Consider the following 12,058-nt stretch of genomic DNA (forward strand, 5'->3'; position numbering starts at 1 on the left):
TGTTCCTCCACAGGAGTTTGCCCACTAATTCTTAATTAGGGCTTCACACCTTCACACACCCAACAGATGCAAGACTTAGGGAACTGGGGTACCATAGGCCTAGTGCGCTGGCAATGGCCAGGCTACTCTTGTGGTTTTAGCTGGAAGTGGAGGTCTGCACTCAAATCCTAAGAACCTACCCCTTTGTGAGTGATGGAAGCAGCTCCTTTTCCTGCCGCTGGAAGGAAAAAACCATTGCTTTGAGAGTTGTGTCTGTTGTAGCTGGTCACCTATAGCAGCAAGAAGACATGATGCTTGCTGTAAGGGACACTGCAAACCAAGATGCCCTGTCTTATACTGATTCGCATTGATCACTTCCTGACAGTGTATCGTGGTATATTTGTTCATGTCTCTCTCAGAATGTAAACCTGGAATGGGCACAAAGACGTTTTCCCCCTTCTGTTCACTGCTGTAACCCCGGTACCCGACACTTCGTAGGCAGTGCTGCACGAACAATGAGCAAAATGGTAACCTCATCCCGGAGGGCCCCAAGCTAGCCTCAGCCTGGCCACCGAAACGCCTGAGAATGGGGCTCCAGCACCTCCAGACTTCACTTTAGTGATTAAAAAAAAGAACAGTGACTAATATTTTTTGAGCCTGACTTTGTGCCAGGTGGATCTATCAGGACTATCCTTTTTCCAGATGCGTCTTATTCCTAAGGCTCAGAAGCTAAGCAAAGCAAGGTCACACAACGGTAAAAAGTGTGGAAAGCTGGAATTTGAAACCAGATTTTCTTAGTCTGAAACCAGCACTCTTTTTACTTGTTTTCAGTTTTGTTTATTTAAGTAAACTGTACATCCAACATGGGGCCCGAACTCTCGACCCCGAGATCAAGAGTCGCATACCCTTCCGACTGAGCCAGTCAGGCGCCTCTGGAACCTGCCACTCTTAACCCTCTCACCAGACAAACAGCCTCCTAACAAACCAACCTGCAGCCTTGGTTTCAGCCCTGAGTCAGAAAGAGTATCTCCCTCTTTGCCCTTGCAGATGCAGGAGGGGGGACCCCGAGCCGGGGGTTACCTCGTCTGCCTCTCTTTTCATACAGTGAGCCAAAAGGACGTCTTTGTGTTCTAGCTCCCGCTCTAGATCCACCTGCAAATCAGAAACTAAATCAGAAAAGGATTTTCTCAGGCAGAAGGGGAAGGAAGCCAGTGGCTGACTGTGTCCCCACCTGCTGGTAACTGGCCTCAGAGAGTTTCCGGAGTGCGTCTTCCAATTTAGCCTGGTGCTGCTGAAGGAGGCGCTCCTTCTGCCCCAGCTCTTTCTGCAATAGAGACAGAGCTTGCAGATGTGTGGCAAAGCCAAGGATGCCCAACAGTTCCCTGTGGGCCACGCAAGTTAACTTGAGCAAAGTCGAGCCTCAGGGGGAGGAGTCTTTCCCCCCAAGCTACACAGAAGACATCGCACACCGTAGTAATCTTACCCAGTGCAAAGGCTTCTTGGAAAAGTAAGGAGGAAGGGAACTACCATCTGTAGGAGGACCACTACGTGCCATCCGTGCTAGTTAGGCAGAAAGGTGAAGACTGCAGTTTGCAGACAACTAGTTCTGGACTCCTCTCAGACACGCTATCTACTCTTCAGGGTGACTGAATCAAAGGAACACAGAAGAAGATTTCCTTGCTATCTACTCTTCAGGGTGACTGAATCAAAGGAACACAGAAGATTTCCTTGCGAAAAAGCAACAATGAGAACACAGTACTTAAGAACTCTTTGAACAACAGCAACAGTAGGCTGTTCATAAAAGGTCTAATGGAAATCATTTCCAAACTCATAAACGTTCTTACTTTATAGTCTCCCAAGAGCCGGTTCCTCTCATCAAGCTTCCTCTGCAGATCCACCTACAAGAAGGAAAAGAATTAACTGGCACAGAGATATTGTTTACCAACCCCAGTAGGAAACCAGCTACTTAGTAACCAGAGTGGATGTTGGCAATTAGAGTATACAGCACAGAGAGGGCAAGGTTATGGTAAAAACACACAGCTGCTCTCCGTGCCTTGAGTGAGATAATCAAACTCTCAAACCACAATTTAGCCTCTCAGTGTCCTCAAAGTTGAAAGGCTCAAGGCCGATGTAGTATGGGCTTTCAGCCAGGAACAGAGATGAGTGTGACAGGAAATAAAAATAATTGCAGACACTGAGGGCAGGCATCCCAGAAATAAGATAAGAGACATTAGGGTGGCAGATGTAATAAGACTTCATGCAGCATCCGATTTTGCTACTGGGGCTCAGTGAGGTCAGAGTTCATTCATTTAATTTACATTCTGGTTGTGTAGCTCGTCTTTGTCCATATTTGCCCTCAGCAGTTCCTGTTTGAGCTGAAGAACAGATGTGTCCTGCTGAGTCAGCCTCTGCTGCAAGGCATCCTGGGGGAAAAGAGCATACTCACTATTACTGTGGTCCCAATTAGTCAGTCAGCCATTTGTCACTCTAAGGTTTAACCCCTTGACTGCATATCCAGCATTAATTCTGGAAAACTAGGAGACAAAAAGAGGGGTCTTGCTACAAGGAGATGAAGAGGAATTTTTCTGTCCCCTCCCGGGATGCTAGCAACCACTGTCTCACCTAGCTGACGGAAACCTGATTTTTCCTCCACCCATTACTCACCTCTACCCGCCACTGCAATCCTGACAGCATGATGTCCTAGAGAATCAGTGGCCTCTGGGATCAGATAGATCTAGATTCAAATTTCAAGTCCACCACCTTCACGACAGTGACCATGGACAATGCCTTCTCCTTCCTTCCACCCTGGCTTTCAAGTCCGTATCTTGGGCACATAACTACTAAGGAGCTCTTTTCCTTCTTTGCCATTCCCTAGAGGGCTGGGCCCTATTGCCGCCTCCTACCCTATTCATATGGAACCCCTGGAATCACTCCCACCTTGCCTTCCAGAGCCCTGCTCCCATTGCCTTCCAATTCCTAGTGTGGACTGGGATTGGGATTATATTTCCATGCTCAGAACTGTCACTGGGACTGATGGTTTCTCTTCCCAGTGTCCTACAATCTTACCAGCTTTAGGGTGTCTTTCTCTCAACTTGGACCCTCTTGTTTCCTACCAAGCCTAAGAAAAGGTTGGTTGTACACACTTAAAAGGGTCAGCAAGAACGCATTTCTCCAACCATCATGACTTCAAATGGAACTAATGGACTGCAGTGTATTTACCCTGACTTTTCTCTCTTTACAGACTGCAAAGAAATGGTGCAGGCTCTGGAGAATGTGAGAGCCCATTCTTTTTTCTTTTTTTTTAAATTAAAAATTTTTTTTTTTATTTTTGAGATAGACAGACAGACACATACACACACACACACACACACACACACACAGAGAAAGAGCTGGGGAGGGGCAGAGAGAGAGAGAGAGAGAGAGAGAGAGAGAGAGAGAGAATATCTGAAGCAGGCTCCAGGCTCTGAGCTGTCAGCACAGAGCCTGACGCGGGGCTTGAATCCACGAACCATGAGATCATGACCTGAGCCCAAGTTGGATGCTTAACCTACAGAGCCACCCAGGTGCCCCGTGAGAGCCCCTTAACTGTGCTGTCAGCCATGAAAGTACATGGCAAAGGTAGTCCCAGATGCCCCGGGCATCAGCAGTTCAGAGGAACATTTCCCAAAGTGTGCTCTATGGGATGTTAGTACATGCTGCAGGGGAGAAAAGGCACTTCTGTGGTTAAGAATTCCAAACTCTTGGGGCAGCTGGGTGGCTCAGTTGGTTAATCATCCAACTTTGGCTCAGGTCATGATCTCATGGTTTGTGAGTATGAGCCCTGCATTGGGCTCTGCACTGACAGTGCAGAGCCTGCTTGGGATTCTCTCTCTCCCTCTCTCTATCCCTCCCCCGCTTGTCTCTCTCTCTCTCTCTCTCTCTCTCTCAAAATCAATAAATAAACTTAAAAAAAAAAAAAGAATTCCAAACTCTTTTTAGGCCAACCTTTTTATGACAGATTTTCTCAGGTCCTTTAATAGGCTGTTATTCACTGGGACTCTTCAAGCCTACAGGGCATTTCTCAAACTTATTTAAGCACAGAACACATTTTTCTGAAGTATCTCAAAGGACTAAGGCTACAAAACATACTCTGACAAATGTAGCTGAGTTACACTCTAGTCCAGCCTATGGATGGGAGCGTAGGGACGAGGGGAAAAGCAACAGCTTAAGAACATCCTTTTCTACTGCTAGGTGTTTCTTCAACAGGCACACTCCCACTGGGGTGAAACAACACCTATTCAAGACTGTTAGTTAGAGCACTGTTTGTATCACCAAAGACTGGAAATAACCTAAAAGACCAACAACAGGAACTGACTAAATTATCATATATACATACACTGGCATACTAAGTGGCCATGAAAGACTTAGGAAGGTCTTTACGTACTAAAACAGAATGATCTCCAAGATACGCTGCTAGATGGAAAAAGAGCAACGTTTCAAGCTGTATGTATGTATTGTATACTCTTATGGGGGGGGGGTTATATACATACATATTTATTGATAACTGATAAGTTACCTCCAGGAAAAAGAACTAGGTGACTGGGGCAGACAGGGCTGGAAGACAGACTTTTCAAGGATTATCCTTTTATACCTTCCTCACTTTAAACCATGTCATAGTATTAACTATTCAATGGGGTGCCTGGGCAGCTTTAGTAGGTTAAATGTCCGACCTCCGCTTAGGTCATGATCTCACGGTTCGTGGTCAAGCCCCACACTGGGCTCTGTGCTGACAGCTCGGAGCCTGGAACCTGCTTCGGATTCTGTGTCTCTCTCCCTTTCTGCCCCTCCCCTGCTCACGCACCTCCCTGCTCGTGAATGGGCACTCTATCAAAAAATAAACATTAAAAAAATTTTAAATATAGTATTTACTATTCAAAAATGAAGTTAAATTTTTAAGAAGACAGTTTTCTTTAGAATGGAAGAAAACTGTAAAAACTGATTGTTTTTACATATAAAACTACCAGGGTGGCACAGTACCATGGGTCCTGACTACCAGAAATAAGCCTCAACAAAACAAAGGTATTTTCCTCAACATTTCACTTCCCATCCACAAAGCACTTGGCTTTACTAATACCCCACAGCCCGTTAAAGGCTCCAGCAAATGTATATAAGGCCATAGGACCCAACTACCCTCCTACTACCTACTCTCAGCAGTAGACAACTTTACCAGGTAGAGTTTATTTAAAGAGTGAAATGTCTTCCTTTTTACCTTTATCCCCTGTAAGTTTCTGGCTTCTTGTTTACATTTCAGCAGCTCCTTCTGCAAACCAAATATAGTTAGATCAGATGGTAGCGTCTGGGTTGCTTCAGAAGCATTACCTCATTCTGTCAGCAAGAACGCAAAACTCAGATAACCAGTCCACAAAAAATTAAGCCTCTACTGAAGCAGAAAGCAGGTCTGCTCCAGTCAGTAGTAAAGGCTGACTCATAGAGACAAGAAGGAGACCTATTCCATTCTTCCCTGAGGTACCCGGGCTCAAATGCAGGTAGAGGAGAGTCCTCCAAGAAAGAAGACACCGTCCATTCCCATAGGCTCTCATTGCTACAGTTAGCACACTTCACTGTCAGGCAAACTTCATCATAATAACCTAAATCCCCCTTACTGACATATACAATCATATCTTAACATGCCTGCCCCAATGTCATTTGTTCAGCAAAGGGTCAGAGTGCTTCTGATTCCCCAAGTAGGCATTATTCTTTGTAAACTCAACAAAAACACATTTAGCCCAATGATGAAATACTAATTATCCCTCCCTTATAATAGATTAGATGTATGTACATAATTGTCACTAGGAAAGAGATTTTAGGAGAGGAATACCCATAACCGAGACCCTACCCTCTTCTTTTCCTATTGCATCACATCAAGAGTTTGGAATTAACATATCTAAAATGGGGATTCGTAACATGTGCTCCACAGATGGGCTCCAAAGTTACTCTATTAAAAATTCAAGTCAGCAAGTATGTGTGTATGCACTCATACATATTCCTGGGGAGAGGGTTCATGGCTTTACTCATATACCTAGAACACCAACAAATTAAAAACCCACTGAACTAAAAGCATTCTGGGAAGAAATCATTATAAAAAAACCATACTGGACTATAGTTAGTAATACTGTATGGTGTAGTTGAAAGTTGATTAAGAGAGTAAATGTTAAAAGTTCTCACTGAAAGAAGAAAATGTGTACCTGTGTGGTGATGGATGTTAACTGGACTTATACTGGTGATCATTTCATAATATATACATATATCAAATTAATATGTTATACACCTGAATCTAATGTAATGTTGTATGTCAACTATAAAAAAAAAAAGACCGTACTGATATTAGATCCGTTTTTAGTTAAAAAAGAAAAATTATGGGGCACTTGGGTGGCTCAACTGGTTAAGCATCAGACTTTGGCTCAACTCATGATCTGAAGGTTTGTGAGTTCAAGCCTCGAGTCGGGCTCTGCGCAGACAGCACAGAGTCTGCTTGGGATTGTCAGTCACCCTCTCTCTCTGTCCCTCCGCCCTCTACTCTCTCCCCCCAAAAAAATTTTTTTTAAAAAAGAAAAAGTATGAAGCATTTAAAACATAAAAAGTAGAACCAATGACACAGATACCTATCATGATCACCAACACTGAAGAGACAGTACCTTTTTGCCATATTTAGGACATATCTCTCTCTTTCAATGAAAGACATAAAACAGACACAGCTGACGTCCCAAGTCTGCATCCCTGCCCCTATACCCATTACTGTTCCAACAGTGCTGTATAATATTCCCATAATTTTTTTCAAAGAGTAAAATGCACATGTTCTGACATACCTTTAGGTCCTGATTCTCCTCCATACTCTGATCCAGACGACTTTGGATTATAATCTGAATAGAAGGCAAAAAGAGATGACTATGTAGCTATGTTGTGAAATTCAGAGGTCATTTATTCAACAGATATTTCCTAAGCACCTTTCCAGTGCTAGCCCAGTACTATGAACACAGAGGACAGGAAGCAGTCCCTCCCCCTCTAATGGAAGTATGTACACATGCAGTACAAGTAGTGACTACGGGTGAAGTTTACACACGTGTGTGTGTGTGTGTACTGGGCACAGGGCATCGGAGAAAAGGCAAAAGTATGACAAAATGAAGTTTGCCTTATAGGTAAGCTATGGCTGCTGTTTTGCAGAAAATGAGTTAGAGGAACACAGGAGAGGAATGAGGAAACCAACTGGAACACTGCTAGAATCCAGGATGGGGGCCTGAGTTAAGGTAGGGGCTGTGATAATGGAGAGAAGTAGACAGAAATATATAGAAAGTGAACTGACAGAACCTGGTGACTGACTAGGTACAGACAGAAGGGCCAAAAGGATTCAAGGATGATATTGAGATGTCTGCTTTGGGTATCTGGGTGGGTGGATAATGATAGACAGAATCCAAAGGGGCAAGGAGTTTTGGTGGTGGGGAGAGAAAAGCTGTTTAATTTAGGACTCTGAACTGAAATGCTTATGGGACACAGAAGTGGAGATAATCAGCAGGTAGTTAGATGCTGCACATACAAATCCCCAACTCCGTAGAGAGCACTGAGCCAGAGATAAATACTTGAGAAGCAACATCTGAGTCAAGCAGGAAGTGAGTGCAGCCATGGAGGCAGGTAACACTGCCCAGGTCGATGTCTAAGAGAGAAGGCAGTCACCAGTGGAACTCTGAGGGGCACCAACATTTCAGGCATAGGCAGATAAAGAGAAGCTTCAAAGGGAACCTGAATGTAAGCGCTGTGAGGGTAGGGTCTTAGGTCTGCTTTGAGATCACCATATCTCTAGCACCTCAAAACAGTAGCTGGCACTCAATAAATATTTGTGGACGAGGGATGGAGGAAAGATGGAACAAAGAGTAGTCGAGAAACTTATGAGGAAAACCAGGAGAGCTGGAGTCAGGGAAGAGAGCATTTCAAGATGGTGTGGACAACAGAGTCAAAGGCAAAAAGCAAATCAAATGCATAAAGCAGATTATCTGTGGTCCAGTCACAAGAGAAAGAGCTCACCAGTTGTTCCTCAGGATTGACTCCCGGTTCACAGAGGGCCAAGGGCCTGTCCTGTTCATCTTCAGGTAAGGATCCATTGAGCAGTAAGGCCTGAATAACCACAAAAGTAGAAAGAAACCGGACTTGCATCAGACGAATGAGTGCAGGGTTGAGCTTGGTAAACTTATCCCAAATTGAAATCACAACTGGGCTTCCTCTAGTGATCTCCTTGGTAATTTTTGGTCCTTAGATACCTCCTATTGCTCATTTTGGAACTATGGAGAGTTCCTTTTGTCAGTCCCATGCTTAGGCCTCTTTCATCTCTCTGGATGCACCTGGATCCTCTGCTCCTTGGTCCTAGTAAATCCTCAAAAATCTAGAACTTCTCTCTCAGAAGTTACATTTCAAACCACAGCTGCTCCAACTGAATTCTACCAGCTGGAAAGTGAACTAAAAGTAGTGTTGAATTATCCCAGTTTAGAAAGTTTATTATAGGGGCACCTGGGTGGCTCAGTCAGTTAAGCATCCAACTCTTGATCTCCGCTCTGGTCAAGATCTCATGGTTCATGAGTTTGGGCCCCACGTCGGGCTCTAAGCTGAGAGCACAGAACCTGCTTGGGATTCTGTCTCTCCCTCTCTTTCTGCCCCTCTCCACTTGTTTTCTCCCTCCCCGCCCTCTCTCTCAAAATAAATAATCAAACTTTAAAAAAAAAAGGAAAACTTTATTATAATGCATTACTTAAAACACATTTAGGTATGTGACTCTTGATGTCAAGGTTGTGCGTTCAAGCCCCACACTGGGTATAGAGATTACTTGAAAAAAAAAAATCTTAATAAAACATTTACAGCACTGACTTGGGTTTGTTTGATTTTTTTGTTTGTTTTAATAATTGTGCATTTTTACTCCCTAGGGCAACCTGTATAGAACAAAAATGAAATCATTTACAGAGAGATGTCCTCATTCATTTCCACTCCCCACACCAGGCTTTGTTTTCATTAGAATATGAAGGAAGGGCAGATTTACCCTAAAGCTAAGGAACCTCAAACCCCAGGGCCCCCCGCCCCCACATGCACTGCCCCTCCAAAACCCTATATTTAATATCGTACAGTTGAATTTGAATGACAAGGGTCTCAACTGCCTGGGTCCACTTATATGCAGATTTTTTTTTATATATATACATAGTACAGTACTGCAAATATATTTTCTCCACCTTATGATTTTTTTTAAAGTTTTTATTTAAATTCTAGTTAGTTAACATACAGCATAACATTGGTTTCAGAAGTAGAATTTAATTTTTTTTTTTTTAATGTTTATTTTTAAGAGAGAGAGAAACAGACAGACAAAGCACAAGTGGGGCAGGGGCAGAGAGAGAGGGAGACACAGAATCCAAAGCAGGCTCCAGGCTCTGAGCTGTCAGCACAGAGCCCGATGCAGGGCTCGAACTCACAAACCGTGAGATCATGACCAGAGCCAAAGTCAGACGCCCAACCGACTGAGCCACCCAGGCGCCCCTGGTAGAATTTAATGATTCATCACTTACATACAACACCCAGTGCTCATTACAAGTGTCCTCCTTAATGCCCATTGCCTACCCGCCCCCCCCCATCAACCATATATGGTATCCATCATTTAAGTCTCTTCTGGTTTGCCTACCTCTCTTTTCCCCCCTTTCCCTTATGTTCATCTGTTTTATTTTTTAAATTCCACATTATGAGTGAAATCATATGGTATTTGTCTCTGCCTGACTTGTTTCGTGTAGCATAATCTACTCTACTCCATCCACGTTGTTGCAAATGGCAACATTTCATTCTTTTTTTTTTTTTTTAATTAGACAAGGTTAAACCAAATGTGGACCATTTTCTTTTAGTTTTTTTTTTTTTTTTTATGTTTATTTATTTTTGAGAGAGAGAGAGACAAAGTGTGAGCAGGGGAGGGGCAGAGAGAGGGAGACACAGGATCCAAAGCAGGCTCCAGGCTCTGAATTGTCAGCACAAAGCCTGATGTGGGGCTCAAACTCACAAACCATGAGATCAGTACCTGAGCCGAAGTCAGATGCTTACCTGACTGAGTCACCCAGATGCCCCAAGATTTCATTCTTTTTGATGGCTCAGTAATATTCCATTGTATGTGTGTATATACATGTATACATACCACATCTTCTTTACCTGTTCATCAGTCGATGGATATTTGGACCGTCATAATTTAGCTATTGTTGATAATGCTGCTATAAACGTTGGGGTGCATGTGTCCCTTCAAATTAGCACTTTTGTATCACTTGGGTAAATAAATACCTAGTAGTACAATTGCCGGGTCATAGGGTAGTTCTATTTTCAACTTTTTCAGGAACCTCCATACTGTTTTCCAGAGTGGCTGCACCAGCTTGCATTCCCACCAACAATGTAAGAGGGTTCCCCTTCCTCTGCATCCTCGCCAACACCTGTTGTTTCCTGTGTTGCTAATTTTACCCATTCTGACAGGTATGAGGTGGTATCTCGTTGCGGTTTTAATTTGTATTTCCCTGGTGATGAGTGATGGGGAGCATCTATTCATGCGTCTGTTGGCCACCTATGATGTATGTCTTCCTTGGAGAAATATCTATTCATGTCTTCCACCTGTTTCTTAACCTGATTATTTGGTTTTTTCCCTCATGATTTTCTTTTCTCTAACTTAATTATAAGAACACAGTATATAATACAGATAACATTCAAAATATGTACTAACCAAATATTTATTAGTAAAGCTTATGTGATGAGGGAGCCACAGGCAAGCTGAGGGCAAAGCGCAAGCTAACACCCCGCAAAGACCCCACCCCCAACCCCCGCCCAGGTGGCACATGTGTGATATTCCTCAGGCACTCCTGGGTGCCCAAGAACAAAGGAAAGGAAAAACCAAATAACTGATAGAGATCACAGTCGTGTAGGACAGGAGTCTCCATCAGTTTATAAATGTCTTAGCAAAATTATAAGAAAAAGGCAATTGTGGGGCGCCTGGGTGGCTCAGTTGATTAAGTGTCCAACTTCGGCTCAGGTCATGATCTCACGGTTCATGAGTTCGAGCCCCACATCACACTCCATGCTAATAGCACGGAATCTGCTTGGGATTCTCTCTCTCTCTCTCTCTCTCTCTCTCTCTCTCTCTCTCTCTCTCTCTCCCCCTCTCTGCTCCTGTGCTCTTTCTCTCTCAAAATAAATAAACTTAAAAAAAAAATTTTTTTTTAAGGAAAAGGCAACCTTATCATTAGCCTAATGTCCAGAAACCTATAGACTCAGTTTCCTGGAGCCCCAACATTACCCATCCCTACACAGTGATGTGGGGAACAAAGGCAAGAAGGGAATGGCAGGTAAAATTAAGTTTCCTTATAACCTGCAGCCCAGTGACAAATACTTGAGATAGGCTGAGTAGAACGTTTCTCCAGGCACTCCCTCCTGTCTTAATGTTAATGCCTCAGTAGAGGGAAAAACAACCTTAGCTTGACAGCTTGACAATAGTTAGGCCTCCAGTATCTTAAGAGTCTTCTTGGGGAACCTGGGTGGCTCAGTCAGTTAAGCGTCTGACTTAGGCTCCAGTCATGATCTCACGGTTCGTGAGTTCCAGCCCCGCATTGGGCTCTGTGCTGACAGCTCAGAGCCTGAAGCCTGCTTCAGATTTTGTGTCTCCCTCTCTCTTTGTCCTTCCCCTGCTTGTGCACGTGTGCGCTCGCTCTCTCTCTCTCTCTCTCTCTCTCTCTCTCTCTCTCTCTCTCCCTACAACGCGCACACGCACACACCCTTTTTCCTTTACCTCCCCAAACTCCAGTGTGTAATCAATCACTCCTCACAACCCCAGTGCAGCTCTTTCTGCCCAGGGGTTCTGTCCCTGTGCTTTAATAAAATCACCTTTTGCACCAAACATGTTTCAAAAATTCTTGGCCATCAGCTCTGGACTCCCCCCTGCCCCACACTCCAAAAATGCATCATTATGATCAACAGTCAGCTATTAGTAATTACGTTTTAGGGGAGTCAAAAGTTACATGCAGATTTGCGACTGTACAGGGCATGGGTGCCC

General features: G+C 43.9%; 1 protein-coding gene across 11 annotated transcripts in view; it reads right to left on the bottom strand.

Moving 5' to 3' along the window:
• The window catches only part of DIXDC1 (DIX domain containing 1), a 73,624-nt gene that overhangs the window by 11,740 nt on the left and 49,826 nt on the right, over positions 1 to 12,058 (bottom strand). For 9 of the 11 annotated variants that reach the window (XR_013550020.2, XM_060604684.3, XM_060604689.3 and 6 more), the window contains 8 exons: positions 8,035 to 8,124; positions 6,825 to 6,878; positions 5,228 to 5,278; positions 2,298 to 2,402; positions 1,824 to 1,877; positions 1,211 to 1,303; positions 1,060 to 1,131; positions 180 to 269 (listed from right to left, as the gene is read on the bottom strand). Coding sequence is in view for 10 of the 11 variants with exons in the window: in XM_060604684.3 (XP_060460667.1) it covers positions 180 to 269; positions 1,060 to 1,131; positions 1,211 to 1,303; positions 1,824 to 1,877; positions 2,298 to 2,402; positions 5,228 to 5,278; positions 6,825 to 6,878; positions 8,035 to 8,124 (609 nt within the window). In the remaining variant the exon portion in view is untranslated. The remainder of the gene's footprint in view (positions 1 to 179; positions 270 to 1,059; positions 1,132 to 1,210; positions 1,304 to 1,823; positions 1,878 to 2,297; positions 2,403 to 5,227; positions 5,279 to 6,824; positions 6,879 to 8,034; positions 8,125 to 12,058) is intronic. The other 2 variants (XM_078432732.2, XM_078432733.2) reach the window with 2 other exon arrangements.

Source organism: Panthera onca, chromosome D1 (assembly GCF_046562875.1).
Source record: "Panthera onca isolate mPanOnc1 chromosome D1, mPanOnc1 haplotype 2, whole genome shotgun sequence".
In the NCBI taxonomy this organism is placed as follows: Eukaryota; Metazoa; Chordata; class Mammalia; order Carnivora; family Felidae; genus Panthera; species Panthera onca.